The sequence below is a fragment of the Lates calcarifer genome, linkage group LG16_LG22 (genome assembly GCF_001640805.2).
Source record: "Lates calcarifer isolate ASB-BC8 linkage group LG16_LG22, TLL_Latcal_v3, whole genome shotgun sequence".
Taxonomy (NCBI): domain Eukaryota; kingdom Metazoa; phylum Chordata; class Actinopteri; family Centropomidae; genus Lates; species Lates calcarifer.
The window spans coordinates 10,349,620-10,371,009 of record NC_066848.1 but is presented as its reverse complement, the minus strand read 5'-3'; the positions used below and the strand labels follow the sequence as shown (position 1 = coordinate 10,371,009).

Below are 21,390 nucleotides of genomic sequence, written 5' to 3'. Positions count from 1 at the left end.
CAGTTCCAATTATAATCCAAAACGCTTCAGGGCTAACATTAAGCTACTTAATGCTATAATGCATTTGCACAGCAGCCACCCTCACCTTTGGCAATTGCCTGAAGCTTTGTGGTTGGCTATATTATTACTCCCTCCCTGAAGGTAAAGCCAAGGTGCTACAGGCAAAAAATGAAGTGATTTTACAGTGACACATGATGCTTAAATGTGAAATTATTGAGTAGACACAAATAGTACAGTGTCTTAATTCAAGGAGTCTTTATCTCATTCATTCCATCACCTGTCACTTGACTTTCACTTAGTGTGTCATGTGACAGTGAGCTGCAGGCTGATACTTTGACAGGGACAACATTTGGTCATCAAGACTAACTTGAATGATGTAACAAGACATGCACTTGCATACAAAGCTCTTTAAAAAATCCCCACATCACAACACTACTGAGGCCCACAGAAAGAGAGCTAGCAGTTAGAGAGCATTTGTCAGCCTATCAGGACGGGTGATGAAACAGAGAGAAATACTTAAGTGGTGTACGTTAAATGATGATGCTCTGGCTCCACAACTTTTTGCTTTTCCCATTTTTTCTCGCCACGTGGAGTTTGGAAAGTTGTCAGTGTCAAGTGGGACCCCCAGTGAGTGAACTCGACAGATCTGAGAAACAGCATCTCTTTCCTTCCTTTTTTTTTTTAACCTAGGTGAACTTAATTATTAGTTTTTAAAAAACATTCAACATTTGGTCTGCCATCTTTGTTGCTACCTCAGACTGCAATGTCTGTCAGATTAAAACATAGACCCAATGTTTCTCCCAGTACTTTTCTATATAGGTAGGTATATAGGTTTTCTATATTTTTATATATATATTTCCTTCTTGACTGCCTGTGCACCTTGTGGATGAATTAATGGGGATAAGTGATAGTTAAGAAAAAAAGGGCCATATTTATACATAGATTATATGCACTTGGATGCTCTTTGAATCTAAATGCCACGTCTTTAATGCTGAAACAGGGTAATTTATAAAACTAAGAGCCCAGAGCTATTATAGAGTATGAGTCTGTCTCTCTTGCACCTTGTCTGCAACTATAAATTAAATCTTAGAGAAAGACACTAACACCTCACGACCTGTTATAAAAATACTTAATTGTGTTACTATGTTACAGTTCAAGTGTTCATGAGTATGATCTCTTAAAATGCAAATTCAATATGTGCTCCTTGCATGAAAAATGAGGGAAAGTGTCTTTCATGAAGAGGCTGCAGGTGGACACAGAAATTGCACCCGATTCAGAACGATGAATGAAAACGAAAATTAAAATAGAATAAATCAAATGAAGATAAAAGGAATTCTAGACAAAGACACTGTGAACTATTTCAATGTAGTAATAAATTGATTGTATAAGGGAGGAAGAAAATAAAGTTTTTAATTTAGATTTGAAAGTGGATAAAGTTTGGGAGAATTTAAGAATATAAAGAGGTTTTCCTCTATGTGCAGAAGCTAAATACAGCTTCACCACATTTGGTTCTGACTTTAGGCACAACTAGATAAATGCTTCTTAAAGATCTATGGGACCTACAGGGATTTTATTCTTCAGGCATATCAGAAATGTATTTATGCCATAAGAAATAATTTGATTTGGAAAAAACAAGCAGCACTTTAAATCTTTTCCATGACAACCGGAGAGACAATATAAAAATTTAAGAAAAGACATAATGTACTCAGTTCGTCCAGTTCTTGTTGGAACTCTAACAGCAGCATTTTGAGGGGCCTGCAGTTTAACAGTTTTTGGAAAGACCACATTACAGACAGACCTCAACTGTGCATCAAGCATGAGATGGAAGCTTAAACAAAGGACAGGGAATCTCTAATTCTTGCTATTAAAACAGAATTTTGGGATTTTTTTGAGTTGTTGCACTGATTTGCTGCTGAAAGATTTCCAACTTGGTGTTTAGTCTTTATTGCCCAAAGAAACAAACCAAAGAATAACTTTTACATGCAAAATTACAGCATCTCTGTTTTGTCTTTATGTAGCTGAACTCACATCTATTCATTTACTTGCTCTAAGCACTGACACAGTAAGACTCTAAGAGCATAGTCATTTGGTGAAAGAGCAAGAAAATCTGTGTGTCATCTGTGAAACTATGGTCAGTAAATCTTGCAGGATTTGGTCAAAGGGAGTAAAACAAGTCAGATAATTAAAAGGTATCTATTCAACCATCATCAAATTCTATCATGTGACAAAAAAGTGACAATGACTTGTCTAATTTGTGGTATTGTTACGTAATCTAATCACTGGACCTTTATTTTAACTAATCTGTCTACAATACAGTATGAGATGTTACAAAATGGTTTTGCATTGAAAAAAAATGGAAAAAGCTGCCATCCTTTCTTGATCAGCTACAACAGGCTAAGCTGTAGCCTCTCAATGTGCATGTGCACGGAGAGCAGGATTGTGTTGAGCTAAGTACTTTAATGTACTTTTCCTCTCAGTTAGAAAGGCACAGCCTCAGCTCAAGTTGGCAAGACGCCACCTGAGAAAACCTTCTGAGGCAGGACAGAAAGAGTGGAAGAGAGATGGTGGTGTGGGCTAAGCCCCAATCTAGCTGCTGGCTGCATTTCTAAGGAAACACTTGGGAGTGAGACTGGAGGTAGCTTTACCCCATGCATACACCAAGCTTCCTTCATATGTCCTTTTGTCTTATTTCACAGTTCATAAACTCACAACATTTATTGGTAGTCCATTTTATTGCCCTCTGAAACATATAATGGGCTGCGTAATGTTAAAAACATATTTCCTGAAAGCTGTCAATTATGACTGACAGAGTGCCTGTTTACTCTTGCCATTTTAAAAAAAGAAATCTGTAAGCTATTACAAGAACCTGACAAGGAATTAAAATGGCACAAAAACTCTCTGAGTAAAATGTAGTTGATAACATCCTGAAGGCATCACAAAATCTTTTTTAAGTTAATTAAATGCTAAACTTTTAGAGCCACAAACACTATACACATATACCCAAGATCAACGCAGAGATACAGATAGTGTGTCTACAATACATTAATATGTCAAACAGTGCAACTCGCTGGCTCAAGAACTACCAATCTACTGCACATGCTCATTAGACTGGGTAAGTCATTATCAAATTGATTACAGCAAGTACATTTTTTTATTGAGCTGACATTATAATTATTCTGTTTTATTTTTCGGATATTGTGAACCCGTATCGAAGCGCAGTGGCTGGGAGAGCTTCCAAACTCAGACAAAATTCTTTCCATCATTTGAAGATCCAGTCTCTGATATTGTAATAGCACCCCAAACCTCCTGCAAATCCCCCCCAAATGTCTCCTAGTTCACTGTTTTGAAACATAACTCTGAACTGTATTGAGTTTCAAAATTCTTTCAAAACAGAGAGTTGGGAGGAAATGCAGGGATTTAAAATCAGGGAGTGAAACACTAAGAGAAATAGAGGCAATAAAAAAATGAAACCCATGGATTTTACTTCCTCATCTGCTGCATTATAAGCATGGTTTATGTATGTGAATACTGACAGTCAATCTGTCCTGTCATTACTCCATGATTAATCCACTGACAAACATCGGGGCAACTAATCTACAATAGTAATTAGAAAAATCTGGCAGCTCAGTGGGGCTGAACCAAGCCAGTCAACAGCTCTCTCAAACCAGATTGACCATGCTGGAAAAAGTGGGGTCATTTTCTTAATGGGTAACAACAATGAAAACTGAGGCAAAGTTGACAACTGGCAAAGTGGCTCTATGACCTGTACAAAACAGCTGGATATACAACAAAAGAAAGAAGGAACAAATGTGAGTTACAGAAACACTATTTCTCAAGAACAAGACCACAATTCTGTAAAACATTACACTTACCTTTACTTGTCCTATGAACAAATCAGCCTCTTCCTCTCGCACAGTAAAATTAGTGGACATGGTGAGGTTAAACACAGGGTCATTATCGTTGACATCAGTGACAACTATGTTCACAGTAGTAGTGGATGTCTAAAGAAAAAGAAATAAAGAACACAACACCAGTGTTATTGGACACTATCATAGGACTCAAATCTGGAACCAACATTTAGCTTCTGTGACGTCTTTGGAAAATAAGATTCGCTCATAAGAAAAGCAATAATTGTAAAAGCATTGGGATTAAATGAGGTTGACCGCTAAAAACTCACTGATAACAGTGCATATTAATTTGCATTTTGATGCTGTCAAAACTAAAATAAACAAAGATTTTAAGACAAAAAAGATAACTGAGTGAGAGAGAGACAGCACAGATTGGCAGATATGTCTCTTTTAGTATAAACATGATTTTTTCTGATGCCTAAAAACATAGCCAGCCTTTCTTGTATTGAACTACTGTAGTTCTACATGAGTAGACAAGATTGACTGTGATTCTTGATCCAAAACCAAAATATGTAATTCCATAAAAGATGATAAATAGTCTAATGTTAGTTTGCAGCAAAAAGAACATCAACCATCCAGATTAACTGAATGCAAATATTGTATATTATCAAATAATAAAGCCAAGAGTGTAGGACATATTTCAAACTGAGCAAAGGGTTTTCCCCAGGAAACTGGCTGGCAGAGGTGGCAAGCTATAGCTTACTTCACACTAGGCAGCCCACCTCTGATAAAACATGCTGTAGCAAACCTTGCAAAGTGCACTATTAGACTCATAAATAATTCCCAGTTTAGGGAAAATATCAAAAAATCATCCCATTACATAAGAAACAGCAACAATAGCTCTACCCTAAATGTTAAAAACATAATCTGAAATGTAATGCTTTTTAGTTGTCAGAGAGAAGAGAAGGAAGGGTGGTAGATCAGGTAGAAGTTTGAAATGAATTTTAAGCATCTGAAAACCCTTTCATCGTATGTGTGTATACTGTTGGTTGATTTCTCATCAACACTGAATACATTTAATACTATACAGGCAGACTTGCAGTCAGTTATGCTACTGGCACTGGTTTATATGTACTTTTCTCATTCCTGTCAATTGTCACGATCACAAATCAAATAATATTTTATGAACACACTGTCCTTAAAAGTATACAGCACTATGACAGTGTAATAGATGGGTAAAATATGATGCTATAAGAAGGACAGTCACTCTTGCTGTTGCTTTCTACCTAGGACTGTGTCTGCCAACATTATTATGGTACATTTTAACTCTGCTGATCCCCAGAGGCTGACTTTTTTGTTTTTTTAGTGAAATATCTTGACACTTATTTGAATGAACTCCCATGAAATGTGGAACAGATATCCACAGTGCTCAGAGGATGAAACCCCTAGACTTTGGTTGATCCTCTGACACTTGGTGTCACCTTGACAATGGCAGTTAGGAATGAAATGCCTTGAAACTGTTGGGAAGGATTACAATGAAATTTGGGACAAATTTTATTAACCACCTCGGGGTGAATTTTATTAACTCAGTCACTAGCATGGCTGTATGCTCTTTATCTTGTCAACACATAGGAAACAAACGATTATTGACATCAACACAGACAGTCCCTATTCCTTACAAAAGTGAATGATAAAACAATTTAAAGTGTAGAGGCATACACCTATAAGCACTTACTATTAAGTATTAAGTGGAATTTGAATGCCAACACTATTGCTTTGATTGCAAAGGCACAGCAAAAATTCCACTTTTAAAAGGAAACTCTGACAGAAATACAGGGTGCAGCTGCATATAATTCATATCTAATCAGAATTCAGAGTGTGTTCAGTGAGCTGCATTCTTGCTGGGGCCAGTGCATTGATGGTGGTTATTAAGAGGAAACTACACAATGTTATAAGATTGTGTTGCTCAGTATTTGGGGCATGAAAGCATGAAATCAGATTCATCACATCTTCCTTCCTCTGATTATGCACTTACCTTTAGAGCACAGGTTCAATACGCCAGGGATGCAGAATTCAGTTACTCAACAAACTCATATCAACACTGGCACTTTTTATAGTATTAGAGGATTTCATGGTTGTAGGCTGTATTTTACCCAGGTTTACAGCAAATTAAATGTTTGCACGTGTTTTGTACAGTGTTTGTACACTATTTGTAGGTGGGCTTGTTTGATCTCAAAGCTCACTGAGCAAAGCATATCCCCTCAAGCATCATTTGAGGTGTTCATTCATTTGCAGGGCCACTGTGTACCACTGTACTGCCACTAACCTTCAAACAATGGCACAGCACACACACCTATAGTGCTACTATAAATCAACATAAAAAATGGCTGAATATGCACAATCTATAATCTCTCAGAGCACTGGGAAAAAGCTGTATGCAAATAACGATGTAAACGGTCTCCTTTGGGGGGAGAAGGATGGGCGGGTTATGGGAGGAGTTGGCCCTTGCATGAAAAAATACTTCCCCAGAAGACAGCTGTTTGAAGTTACCCTGGCAGATGAGACATTCAGCGGCACATGTCATGAAGGAAATGGCCTAGTTAATGTCACCTTCATCTCACTGTCCCTTGGGAATCCCTTCACCATTGTTGTTTTCTTTGTTCCAGCTTCTGAGACGTACATAATCAGTCTTTTCATGAAGGAACTGACATGGCAACCCATGCTGAAAACAATCGTACTTCGCACCTCTTTTGCTCTTTCACTACTAAAAACTAGAAGACAGTAGAGGACGTAGCAAATCATCAGCGTGGTGATGGGATCTACTTATTTTTCATTTCACAGAAGACCTGAAGCCAATTAGCGTCTCCATCATGGCGCAAGCGTTTTTATCAAAGCCAAAACTCCTACCCCTATGGCTACAAGTGTGATTAATGAGCTGTTATTATTTATTTAACACAAAATAGATGGAGCTCTGTGATGTCTCGTCTTCTGTCCTCACTGTCTGAAAGATCCAGAGGTGGCTGCTGCTGCTTTGCCTTTTAAGTGACAATCCTGACCAGAAGCCATGTTGCAGGGACTGATATGATCAGACTGTTAGAAGTCATGTACTCCCTTCCACTAAGGGAAAGGAGAACACCTCTATCCAGCATTCCTGGGTGAGTTTTTGGAATCTGAGTCTATATAGCAGTTATGATCACAGCTTGTGCTGCTGAAAATACAAATTCTTAATTGGTCACACATTTTGTTTCATGCATGAGTAGATGAAAAGTTGAAATTCAACAAGTGATGTGGAGAAAAGTTTGTGTGTGCATGTGTGTGTGCAGATCTGACTATACTCAAAGAGGAGTAGCACCCGGGGGAGGATGGCTTGCTTTGCTCCTTTTGTCAGGTTCCCATGGTTACCAAAGTTCTGTGCTAATTACACATTTGAATCCCTGGTGTCCCCCTCCTTCTGTCTGTCACTTTCTCCTTTCTCTTCCCTCCTCCTGTGCTTATTTTGATCCTTTCCCCGTTTCCAGCCTTCCTCATGGCACCCGATCTCACTGAATGAGTTCCTCACCTCCGCCCTCCTTCAACCCTTTACCCCTCTCTCCCTCATTTCACTTCCTTCCTGTTGTGACAGCATTTCTTTCTGGCTGTGACATTTAGCCCACATGAGCCAGCCAGTAATTTACTCTGTGGACAAGATGTTTGGAGCACGCAGACACACACACACAATACAGGTAAAGGGGGCCGGTTTGTACAATCTGTCCATCAATATTAGGACAAAGAGTACCAGCTTGTGGTTGCCTCATTCAGTGAGGTGAAACCTCCTCTTACACCTTCTGTATTTATTTACTCTTTTCTCTCGGACCCTGTCACTGTCCAGCTCCTCCCCCCCTGCCAATGTAGCTATGGTCAGGGATGCACCAGCAGCACAGATGCTTTTTATACAGCTCCACTTGACCAGTCTGTCATCACATGAAAAGGACCTGTAGAGCCAAGTGTTTATGCATGCACAGGTGAGAAGGGGGCAATCAACATCACTCCTGTGATGGCTCATCAGCTAATGTTCATTATCTATCACACACAGCATCTTAAAAAGGAAACCACATTTCACCTCTGCCTGGAACAGAGACAGCCACAAAAACAGAGCCAACCGAGGTGGAGTCTAATTAAATTAAGACAGTTTATATGATTATCAGCTCTCGGTGGGAGACGGAGCAGCCAGCATTCACTTTTGGTTATAGTGTCTTCTGTCTCTCAGGGGTAAATTACAAAGACAGCTCTATGAATATAAGAAGTTGAGATTCTACTTCTCAAGTGCTTGTGATGATACTGTATGGGCTTTTTAAAGGGACACTCAACTGATTTAACACTTAATTATCATTTTAATAGTCATGGTTAGTACAACTCAGAGGATAATATATAGGATAATATAATAATATTAATATTATATAATATTCATAACACACATAATAAAGGCAATATACATAATATAATACACCTGGTTTCACTGGCTGTGGCTCTGAAGGACACTTGTCAAGTATGAGAAAATAACACTGATGATGGGGCTTTACTAGACACAGAGGGTCTAACTAAAAGATGTTACTATGTGCATTGTGGAAATGCAAGAACTTGACCCATATTACAAACTAGAAGTCCAGATATCTTGGCCTCTGCTGCCTCAATTTTGACAATTCTTTTTCTTTAATAAGTCACTAAATTTTATGGAAGTGCATATCAAATCAGAGGAGAATTACCTTAAGATCGCTCCAAACCAAGGTGTTTGTCTAATATGCAACAATTATGCAACAATGCAATACTCTTGCTCTTATTCTTTAAAATAACATGTAACTGAAGAGCAAAACTGTTTTGATTGCTCAAACCAACTGTACAAAATACTTCTGTCATTTGTAAAACAGGCAACAGGCAAACTTGGTGAATTTGACCTAAACTGAAGTTTAGCTAAACTAAACTACAGCTAATGTAGCTGTAATTGAGCATTTGCCACTTTCCAGAAAGAAAGACATTAATATTGTTGCAGGGTAGTAATTAACCTTTGCTTTGGTAGTTGCAAAGCCAAACACTTTGAATAAAGGGAAATGACTCCCAGACCTGATCATTACTCCACATGAACAAATATGTGGGGAAAGAGAAACTCCCCTAGTTGCTCTGATGTATTCACAATAGTTTTTTTCAGTAGCCCTTGACAATTTGTGAATAATTCCCACAGTTGCTCTCAACAGCTTATTAAAGTCATAAAATTATACCTTCTACATATACTAGTATATGGACTTAAATGGGCGGGCAGCCCTTATTATTCTAGTGATGCATTTGTTTGGCACAAAGAAATGACACTCCTGACTACTACTGCTACCACAAATCTGTAAAAATATCATTGGGTATTAAACTCTGTCAGCTCAAATGCACTATTGGATTTTCCAGGCTAATGAACCACTTGAGTTCATTGAGCCAAATTTCCGAGCTAATAAGCTTGTATGAGAAGATCTTATTTGAGCTTAATGTGTTCAAAATGTTTGAGGACGGTCGACCCCGAGGAATCGGGCCAGCAGTTTAATAAAGAGGGTTGTGCCTCACCCCTCCAGGATTGCCGTCAGAGGCTGTGACAATCAGACGGTACTGATCAGTGGTCTCTCTGTCCAGAGGTTTGCCCAGAAGTAGAAGGCCAATCCTGTAGAGAGAGAGGTCAGAGAAGACACTTACTAAAAGAAGAGCACGATACACAGCTTTGTTTAGAAACATATATTTCTTGTTCGTATCATATGAAGAAAGAGCACTAATTTAAAGAGATTTGTTCAAGACTTCTGAATTCTTTTGAATTCTTGCTGATGCAATAGAGGGTGATGGAGAGGGTTGTACTTCAGAGTTTGTCTACTTCCAGATTAGACAGATTTATAAAACAAGGTCACTGATGGGGGAGGATGAGTTTTGGGCGAAAAGCAGGTGGGCTTTTAAATGCTCACACTCTGTCTTTCTCTGTCTGTAGCTTGCCTCCTGCTCCCAAAGCACATGGACTACAGAGAGATTCATGTTTTCTTTCCAATGACGGCAGCAGACACGGTACCCCCCCCACCCCCCGACTCATTCACAAGGTATAATTTGGCACTCTCGTATTCCAAACACAAAGCGTGGATGCATTCCCAAGCAGAATGCTGAATTATCTTTGTTTGGACACACAGATGCACAAGACACGTGAGTGCAAGTGGAGCCACACACAAACACACACAAACACAGCATGCACAAAACAATTCCACTGCTGCACTCAGGAGGGGCTCTGCCAGAACCGCAAAATGGAAGCAAAGACGAATGCATCTGAGTGTGCTGCTAGATTAATGCCCGTCGCATTTCCCTGCTGTCCCCCTTGCTCCTTCACATTTCTAATTTAAAGCTCCTGTGGCCAAACAGTCCAAGCAGAACCTGACCGCTACTTTCTTCCTGCCTCTCCAGCCCATAACTGTGAAATAGTAGAGCCTCATCTTAAAATCTGACGAGCAAATTACCGAAACCTTGATTAACATCGTCTAACCACTTGCCCCAAGTGATGGTGAGGACATTGCTTTGAACTCAACACACCTGATGATCGGGGGTTCAAGATGGCAAACACAGCTTTCTATAAACACCATAAAAATGCAGCACACTATCCTTTACCCACTGCTGTGCTCATGTTTATTTAAACATAAGCATAAGAGTGGAAAATAGCCCTAGCTGTGTTCATTGAAGCTAAAGGTAGAGGAAGATTTGATGTGAATATGATAATGAAGATATACAGTGATAATTGTCATAATTACGGTGTTAATGATGATGATCTCCATGGTGAGGATGACAAAGATTAGAATGATTAATGTCACTTAGCTGGCCTGGGGAATTTATTCCTTACTACAGCTGGAGTGCTGAACTACACTTGAGCAGCTGGGTCTGAGAGGTTCACTGATCATGTGTGATAGCGTCCTGCCTCCTCTCCCTCAGCCACCACAAATGAAAAGATGCTGCCAGACAGACATGGTGCTGTTAACAGTATCGTCTAGAGTGACAATGGCGCAGGTTAGAGGCTAGCCAGTCAAACTAAACAGTTGGTCTTTCATTGTGTCTCTACATGATAAATTGGGCTCGAGGTACAGGATGTTAGTTCCAGGTGGCATGAATGTTTTATGTGAGGTAAAGTCTAGCTAGATATGGTGCGGACTTGAGGCAAAATTGCATTCTAAAACACAAACATTGGCTTAATTTTCATCCCAAGGCAGACTTAACTCACAGATTTGAGGATTTCAAACTTCTTCAAACTAGAATAACTAACATAAACTTGCATAGAACTCTACTGATTCCACAAGGGGAAATTAAAGATACCTTTGTGGCATGGATTGTTTATTACTTCTTTTGAGTTGGCGTGTTTATTAGAACTGCAAGCCAACAGATCAGTATTTGGTTCCAGGGCTCAGTGAAAAGTGTACATTCTCTTGAACTCTTCTATTTCAATTCCAATTTCACGTCGAAACAAGACAGTTGACTGCCAACTGGAACACAGGGCCACAAGGACGCAGAGAAAAAAGCTCAAGTATTGAAGTTGGCATGGCCCCTAGGTTAGGCTTTCGTGACCTTGAGATGCTACAAAAAACAAGGTTTGGCTTCAAAGTTTATATCTACAGTTGATAGTGATACACTGGCTATTATTCATTTTTATGAGGAGCTCTTAAACTGGTATATTAAAGAATATTTTGACCCATACAGTATGTAATAAGTCAGAAAATAAGTTGTCATCTCTCTCTAGTGTTTTAATGGAGACACAGTTTCAAAATTACATATACCAACATATCTTTGGTATTTTTGTACTGACATTTCTTATTAGATGATAGATGTGAAAAGTTACCATCAGTTGATATATTGGCTCTGCTAACATGTATGTTAATCTGACTTATGAGGAGGTGCATGCAGTACATTTTTAATACTTCATTATATTCTGGATCTATTTTGTTTGACTAAACATCATTTTGTTCTGGTCCGACACAGATCATAACGTTCAAAGTTGTTATAATAATATACAGCACATTTGAACTGATCATCAGTCCCATCGCACCGGAAGTACTTGTATAGTACATTTATGATGTGTTAAATTGTAGCCTGCTGCTGCAGGTCATTACTAAATGCTCTCTGTATAGCACCTGGTGCCTGACAGACTCAGCCATTGATTCAATGGTGTGTCCTATTCACAACCATGATGGTGAGTGAATCTGAAGCATTTCTACCTCCCTCAGGGGTACCTGCCCCATTTATAGGGAATCGTAGACTAGAGAGCTCATTATTCAAATAGCTGGATTGAACAAGCCCCATATGTAGCCTGAATCTCAGCATGCAGCAAAGCAAAAAGGAAAAAAAAATTCTCTTCACTGAATCACACTGGAGTTCTGAAGGGTTGAAAAATGAGAGTGTGAAGTAGGGCTTTGTATACTGCACACTCATCAAACATACCAGCTAATCATTCTTTGATTCATCGTGTGCTTTATCAGCACCTGCTTAAAGTTATTATATTGCTAGGTTGCTGAGAGCTTGTGATGTGATTGTAATATTTCTGCCACATGGACAATGAGCTGAAGGAGAATGTGTGTATCTAGTTCAGCAAGACTTCTATCATATCTGTTTTAAGAGAGTAAAGTAGCAATGCCAACAATAGCAGTCCCCTGCCAATTTGATGGAGTCACCATGTTTTTGCTTACCACTACAGTACCACCATGAAACTGATAACTAAATATCCCTCCCTAAAACAAACAATTTTAACACTGTGGAGCACATTAGGAGTAAACGAAAGGCAGGGATACAGTGCGGCAACACAGCTTGTCCTTGCAAAGCTGGGAGCCTGAGGATGCAGACAAAAGAGGCTCTAATCAATTAGTGAGAAACGTGTCTGGCAGGGTCCTGTATTTTCAGTCTCCCTGTGTCTCTTCTTTCCATTTTTGCCTGCTTATTTAGGGGATGGTAAAAACCACTTTAATATCTTATGCCTTTTCCTTGCTCTTGAGCAGTGGTTGAGTGAGGCGGGTTTTTCAAATGCTGATGTTGATTACAAGAGGTAAGGTTACATATTTGTATGCCTTTCCTTCTCCAGAAATACTTTTAAACCCTTGCTTCTCTCAGACAGCAGAAAGGCTGAGATGGGGACTGAGCTGAAGAAGAAGAGAGAGAACCAAACTCCAGCCATCAAATTTTATTCTATGTGATTGTTTCCACAGAATTCCTCAGAGTTAAAAGTCAGCTCTGCCTACCAGCTTCTGGTTGCTCTGACCTAATTGCCCCAGCTTTGTAAAAATTTGTGTTTCTTATAGTTTTTCTTTTTTCTCAGCATACACAGTAGACTACAACAGAACATAAATAGTACTCTGTTAATATATGATTTATATAATATGTTGTTTAGCTGTAAGTTGCTTGATATTTTTCTGAATCCATAGTCTTCATATGCTTGCACTCTACCTATTATATTGTTATATTGTTATTTTACTTGTCCATCATGTTATTTCACTATTGCTGTTTCTGTCTACCCCATACAGATTATATTCAGAGAGGATTTTTGGGGGGAGCTTTTTCCTATTCAAATAGAAGGTTGCATGCTGTACATATTGTAAATCCCTTTGAGGCAAATTTGTGATTTTGGGCTGTACAAATATAACGTTGACTTGACCTCAACATTGGCATCATGGACACAAATAACCGAGGCAGCCAGTGAGTGTAAATAGGTGTGCGTTTCAGAATTGGGATTCTTGATGGTGCCAGAACCAGTGCCAGGGTTCATAAACAATGTCATATGTTTGCTAGTAAATCACCCAAAACCAATAATTGGCAAGTCAGCACCACAGCTGCACATCGCTTCTCCTGTCATTCCTCCTTCCTTGCCATCATTACTTGCTCTGGCTGTCTATATCATCAGAGGGAAGCTAGTGATGATAGTCAGACCCTGCCTGGTTTGTCTGGGGGGATTCTTCCATAGTCATCATGGTGAAGCAAACACTGTGTCTCAACACATTATTTCTGTTGGTCTATGTGTAGCCTTTGCACTTGAGAGAACAACATACAACACAAAAGCTTATCAAAGACTTTCATAGCTGACTTCTCCTTTTGTTTGTGTCTCTCAGATCATAAGTTCAATAAGGTTTTTGATAAACTAGCTGCTGTACCCAAGAGCTTTGCTGCTAAAAAAACCTCAATAAAATCTCTAACTAATGTCAATGTTTGACAAGTGCCCTTGCAGAACAGTTTGCCAGGGGCTTGTTATGTTAGTTGGACTGCAGCATAGCATCCATCCATTTTCCTGTAGACAGACTAACACATTCACACCAACAAACTATTTATATTCTCCAGTCCAACTACAATACTTGAACGATATCTGAACCTACGTTTCAGAGAGGTTGAACACCTTCTGGGAATCCCCACTCACAATGCGGTAAGTGATCGGGTCGTTTTCTCTGTCTGTGGCCTGGGGGAAGAAAAAAAAAAAAGGCAGGAGCTTGAAGGTCATATAGTACCATTAAAGCTGAAGGCTACAAGATATGACACTTGAGCAACGATGATGCTGGGCTGGAGTGAAAGTGAGCAGACTATAATATGCTGGAGAGTGGAAGTTTCATCAGGTTAAGAATTGTAGCATCACACCAAATGCCTCATTAAATTCCATGTTTTCTTGTTTGCACACACCTTGTGTGAGTGTGTGTGTCAATAACTCACCTGCAGATTGAGCAGAATAGCACCTATTCTCATGGCCTCACTGACTTCCAGGCTGTAGGTGAGGAGAGGGAAGCGTGGGGGGCTCTGGTTGTTGGGTGGCAAAACCTCAATGTACACTGTAGTGATGGAGCTCCTGGCAGAAAGAAAAGCACACATCAGCCTACTGACAGCATCCGTTTCTCCTTGACAACCTGTTGAGCCACACTGAAGAACCTTGCCCACAGCACAGTGAAAAATGTTGATAATATATAATCCCATATCAAAGCTCTCTTGTGTGGAGCTTTGATTTCAGAAAAGGAAAGAAATACTTTTAAGTGTGTTTTATCTGGCTCACAATGGTATCGTGGATGTTTTTTATACATTATATGTAAGTGTCACACACAATTCAAACCTCTCATTCATGATTTGTTCATGGGTGTAAAATCAGCCTGCTTCAAATCAGCCTGCTTGTTCACAGTTCTTCACAGTAGAGCACATGAAAATGGAGCTGACTGCATTATTTATTCATTCGTTGTGTGAGACATCTTTTGTTGATGTGCTATAAAAAGGGACGTGTACAAATGTACCAACCTGTAAAATCTGTAGCCTGCTGTAGCTTGTTTTAATTCTGGATCACTGAATGTGTCTAAGCCAGTCTTTGTTTTGCTAGACAAAATCAAAGAGGTCACCTATTTTCACCCTTAATTAGTCTTATACTCTGATCTGAGATCTGAAATACTTAGCTTTTGCAGAGAATGAATTATTTGCTTTTTAATCACAAGATAAAGAGGAGACAATGTATGACACATCTCATAACAGAATTTTAGTGTTAGATGGAACAAGACCATCTGTTTTTTTGACTGAAAACAGCTTGTCAGAAATGATATTTCCATAATTCAGTGTGTCATTCAGAAGCTAACTTGTGTTTTAAAATGAGCAAATATGGAATTAAATAAGACTTGTAACAACAAGGCATGCTGGGTGCTCCAGCCTTCTGCAACCCTGAGGAGACACAGAGACTAAAACTGACTGTGTTATGTTTAAGTTGCAAAAGATCTTAAGAACAAATTGGCTTTTTATCAAGAAAGAACTGCATGTCACATTAATCACATTAAAGTAACAACCCCTTCATTTTACAAATGCAGAAATATCTTAATGTTCAAAGAAATCATACGTAGGAAGAGAGCGAGCACATGTGGCTACAGTACCTTCTCTGGGTCTCTGGTGCATTGTCAGAGGCCTTGACAGTCAGTGCATAAGATCTTCCCACGGTTAAAGTGACACCAGGTGCCACAGTGATGCGTCCAGTGCGATTACTAATGATGAAATCTCCCTGGGCACCAGCCAGTATCTCATAGGTCACCAGCCCATTCAGTCCCTCATCAGCATCAGCTGCTGTTAACTGGGAGAGCAGAGGGAGAGAAAGAAACAGGCACACATGATACAAATAATATAAATGTGTGTGTATGTATTTTATAGCTTTGACAGGGGGAGCTCGCAACACCATACCAACCAGTCAGGTAATAGTAGGTGCTGTGACTGATTTTAGTCAACTTGCCAACCAATTAATCAATTTTGGTGACCTATTATTTTCTAATAGATACTTGACCTTTGTTTCATGTATGGATATGAACAAATGGTTGGCATTTAGCTGAATGTATACTTACTACTGCTGCAGAAACGTGACAGATTTTTTCTGCTAGCTGCAATTTCTTCTCTCCTAGTGATTGCAGTTTGGTGACCTTAATGATCAATAAAGTTTGGATTGGATGGAATTAATTCCATGCTATGGTGATTAATATGTTCATGGCCTAAGGTAGAAGGAAATGAGTTTAAAAGCTCTCATTATATGCACATGCATTACCCCTCTTTGAGTGATTATGTAGAAAGTTTGAAGTTAATAACTTCTGGTTTTTCTGTTTCGGGTAACTGAAAATTGCAGTACTGTCTGAGAAAATGCACAATATCAGCTTGTTATCCACCAAATGCAGATTTGAACTTGTACAACACCATTCACGTGATTTGGCACCTCAGAGTACTTCACCTCTTCCCCAAGGTGAAAAGAGCTCACCATTTTGACCATGATAATGACATCATTTCTGCACTCAAAGAGTGACTACATGTGCATGTAACAGGAGCTGTTTAACTCATCTCCTTCTACCTTTGTGGGGTGGATTACAAAGTCATGGAAAGACAGCTGACAGTTTTTTGGGGGAGGAGAAAGATTAAAAAAAAAAAAAAAAATCTTGCATGCTCTGTTATAAAAGTGAATTAAGCAGCCACCATTTCTTCCAAGCCAATTATTTAGGGCATCCCACTGCTTGTAATTATGAGCCCTCATGGCGTAGTCTGCTTCATATCTTTAAGGCCTTGAAACTTTAATCCAAGCTACCCAGACCTCCTTTTTCATGCTCCTGAAGTTGGAGTAAAAGCTGTAGCATCAAATAAGCAGCAGCATCCTCAGGGAGCCTGCGGCTCTCATAAACGGCTTATAAAAATCGGTTAAGCGGTCATACCAGACACTCTGTGACCCCTGGCCTCATTTCTGGGAGGGCGAAACGGCTGGTTTTTAAGACAGATTAAACTTGACCTTTTCAGTGTCTGACATTTTTTTGGAGAGGCTGTGCTGAGAGGACAGATCAACTGAAAGACGAAAAGATCATGCTCCGACTACCAAATGAGAGACAATGAAATGATGGAACTCCCCACATTAATAGATTTAGCGGAATGGAGTTAAGGATTTACATTTTGAGGACTGTGTGAGCATGTCCTTACACATGCCCTGTACGTGTGCATTGGTGTTTACTTTAGTTTGCATTGGCATGTGTATATGTTTGTTTATAACAGGGAATGGAAAAGGAAATCATGACCTTTAAAGTCAGTACACCAATGAAATCAAAATGAACGTTGTTCCTAATCCACAAAAGTAATCAAAACAGACTAAAGCAAACAAAAAAAAGAAAATAGTATTTTCAAAATCCCGAACCTTTTTATGCAAGGGGAAAGATTGATAAATGGTCATCATTACTGCCTAGCGCAACAAATTAACTGCAGTCATGATAGCAGCTGATCTACTGGGTAAAAGGTTTCCCGGGCTTGTGCACTGAAGACAGAGATAAAAACATTCTCTACTGACTTGTCTGTCATGACTGCAGATGAGACAGAGGGAACTGTTCCAGGGGTTTGCCTGTCAACACAATGCTCTGGATTGTCGTGGTTATTTGCTTTGAGCATGAAAGGACGTGTGTGTGAGAGATTCTGTGTGATGGGGACAAAGACAGGAGGCACAAAGCAGAGTGCCAAAGCAAGAGACCAAAAGAGAGGGAGGAAAGGCGGGAGAACGATTGTTCGATTGATTACCTGAAGCACTGCCTCCCCCGGCTGCATGTCTGTAAAGACTTCAACACTGTAGGAGACCTCAGCAAACGTGGGTGTATTGTCGTTGGCATCAATGACCAGGATGTTGACAGTTATTGGGCTGCTCTGCTGGACGCCATCTGATGCCACCATCTGTAAACACACACACACGAGAAATGCATATTGTAGCTTTAGAAACTAAAGACAAGGTAACAAAGTCCATTTGTTGAAATAAATCACAGAGGACAGATTTTTCTTTATTCAAGCTTATGCTTTCAGGAGTTTTTTGTTTTGATAAGAGAACGTGTCTAACATCAACATATTTCTACCACCACTGTAAAGTCACTTAGTCCTAGTAGATGTTCATTTCTCATTCCCTTAACGTTAGAAAAGTCTTTAAAAAGAGAGCTTTTATAAAGCTTGTCTAAAGGACAGTTTGCAGACTGAGAAAACTGCATGTTTATTTGTCACTGGCTGCTCTGATCTCCAGTACTTGGCAAGGGGGAAAGAAAATGGACTAAGCAGAACAACAAATGAAGGGTAGGGCAGAGGAGATCTAAATAACAACTGTGGCAGCAACAAGAAATACATGTTTCTGTGGGGGAAATTGCTTTCCATAAAAATTTGCACTCCGCAATGAAATGTAAATGACACATCTTTCTAGTTATACTGTACATCAGGAGGGCGCCTTTAGTAGCAGCTAAACATTCATGGTAGAGGTGTTGCACAGAAACACCTGATAACATATACGACAGCACCTATTTTCCCTCCCATCAAACACCACCCACCCACACACACACACACAGTAGGAACCAAAACAAGACATAAACATAATAATCTTTGAAGGCTGATATTTATCTAAATTAGATCTTAGTGCTCTCTCTCCTTCCAGACCAGGTTACGCAGACTAATTACAAAATTAATTTGATGCTAGCGTTTCCGAAATGGCAAGATTTCTCTCAATAACAATCTTTCAAAATAACATCATCTTTGTGAAAGCAAAAGCACAACCTTCAAAGCCTCTATGCAGTTATCTATTAAACATTATGTTAACAAGCTTTCGGCAGGAAAGCATTCAAAGCATTCACTTGTAAAACTGATAATATAGCCAATTAAGATTATTTCTCCAAGATGTCATGTTTAGTCTTGCAGATCAGTTCGACCTGCTTCAGCTTTAGAGCTGAAGGAAAATATCTGACTCATGTATTGAACTGATTGTACTGACTCGTGTATGGCGTATATTGAAATGGGTCACGGGTCACTTTGTCCTCTACTTTTATAGATCAGTTTAATTTTATGTTTTAATCAAATTCATGTTTGAACATGTCAACACAGGCTGTGTAGTGAAAACAGCACATCAACAGAAGCAGCTTCAGTCCTCTGTCAGGATGTGCTCAGGCACAAAACTGGCTGCAGGTGACCTGCATTTTGGCAGTGCTCAGAGGAAATCACAAAATCACTGTGGTTACACATGTGAAATAAAAGCAAATAGACTTAGGGTCACTCAGATAAAGCCTGAGTGAAAACTGGAGCTGTTGTACACCTTGTGAGGGCAGCTGTGACCAAATTAAAAGTTGATTCTGTCAGACAAGAAATGAAAATGTGGCTAAAATGGATCATGTGTAGACAGCCTGTAGCTGGTGTAACATGTACTAAAGATACATTTGATGAGTCTAGTGTGACATGTGAATCAAACTGATCCAAGTAAAGACTGACATTCTCATGTAGGATGAAATGATCTATACCCACAAGTGAGAGTTGATACTTAACTAAATGTAAATCAATATACAGAGTGGTCAATGAGTGGAATTTCTGCACAAGAATCCGTGTAGAAGGGTTTGGTCATTATGAATGCATCTAACTCAGAGGCTATTTTGAAAGTATTTAATGTACAGTGGGGTCATGTTCAACAATAACCACTAAAATATTCACCAGGCAGTGAGCATCATCTCTTATTCTGGATGGAAACAGTGATGTGGGGGACGGCTTAGAGTGGTAGAGAGGACAAAGATACTGATGATCCAGGAAGGGAATTTCTCCTTTACATCTGACAGTGACTGCAGAAACCAGTTTAAAGAGCTGAAGGGGCCATGTAAATCTAATGAAGTCAGATCCTGAGCTTGAAAGCTTTCTTAGGTCAACTTTGTACACATGCAATAAAATCAAATCTTCATAAATTGCTGATGCTGATGTTCAAAGTACCTCTACGAGCCCAACTGAACCCAGCATTGTATCACTGAATCATCCCTGTTCACTAGCTACTGTGCTCTCCAGGGAACCGTTCTCACAGAGCTCACTGTTGATTTGCTGATGCTCTCTAATATAAAAGGAATCCCCCTGGATGGAAGGAGCTGCTGTATTTCCCAAGATGCTGCCATCCCTCTGAGCAAGTTGCAAGGAAAAATTACTTTGGTGAACTAGGCTGTTGATGTCAATGTAGCTAACAGAAACTCGAATACTGCAACACTGAAAACACCAAATATCCAGTAAAAAGATTAACAAAACATCAGAAAGATTATGAACAACCCACTTCAGAATCCTAATGGAACCTATAGGTAGCTGTGGAGTTCAGTGAGACTAGATGTTTTTTCCCAAAGGATTAGTTTAACATTTTAAGAAAAATGTTTACTTTCTTGCTGAGAGCTAGCTTTAGAGGTGCTGAAAGGTGGATTTTGTGACTTTTGGACTGAGCCAGGCTAGCCATCTCTACTTTTTACATATTAAACTAACTAGTTGCAGCTTCATATTGACTGACATAGATGAGAGTGGTATTGGCCTTTTAATCCAACTCTCTGCAAGAAAATGAATAGGCCCATTTCCTGCAATGCCAATCTATTCCATTGAAATTCCTAAAATATACAGTAGGGTGTTTTTTGTAATGTCAAATTTTAAGGCAGAACAATTAGTTTTATAGCAATCATAATCAGAATTTTGTTTTGGCTGCCCACTGTTTTTTTCTTCTTAAGTTATTTTTTTGGGCTTTTTTCATCTTTATTGGATAGGACAGTGGAGATGAGACAGGAAACAGGGAGAGAGAATGACATGCAGTAAAGATCCGGCCAGACCGGGAGTCGATCAGAGGACCAGCTGCCGAGGGCACTTAGGCCCATGTGGTACGCGCTCCAACCATTCGGCTATGGGAGCAGCCCTTGGCTAGCCATTTTTAAAACTTTGCACAACTGTTTGAGTGATTACAATTGTTTATAGTATTTGAATGATTTGTAATAATTTGTTGTTGTGACTGGGAGAGCTTGGAGCACTGCAGCTTAAGAATCACACTCAAATAGATAGAACACAAGCAAATTATAAGCAACAAAAGAGGACACAAGCAAATAGAGAAGAGCTATACAACAACAGAACTAAGTTAGCACACAGTATAAGCTTCAATGGGATGCTAAGAACTGCTAATAACTGGTACCAGGCTAATGCCAGACATATACCCAATATCTGTATTAAAATCAGAATTATACAATCAGAATGTTAAGAGCAAAATAAA

The 21,390-nt window shown here is 39.3% G+C and overlaps 1 protein-coding gene across 1 annotated transcript in view; it reads right to left on the bottom strand.

The window, feature by feature from the left end:
- The window catches only part of LOC108897227 (protocadherin-15), a 170,206-nt gene that overhangs the window by 51,267 nt on the left and 97,549 nt on the right, over positions 1-21,390 (bottom strand). Inside the window, exons 14-19 of the mRNA XM_051076797.1 lie at positions 17,898-18,047; positions 15,746-15,939; positions 14,559-14,691; positions 14,231-14,310; positions 9,429-9,522; positions 3,873-4,001 (exon numbers count right to left, since the gene is read on the bottom strand). Of these exons, the coding sequence (XP_050932754.1) occupies positions 3,873-4,001; positions 9,429-9,522; positions 14,231-14,310; positions 14,559-14,691; positions 15,746-15,939; positions 17,898-18,047 (780 nt within the window). The remainder of the gene's footprint in view (positions 1-3,872; positions 4,002-9,428; positions 9,523-14,230; positions 14,311-14,558; positions 14,692-15,745; positions 15,940-17,897; positions 18,048-21,390) is intronic.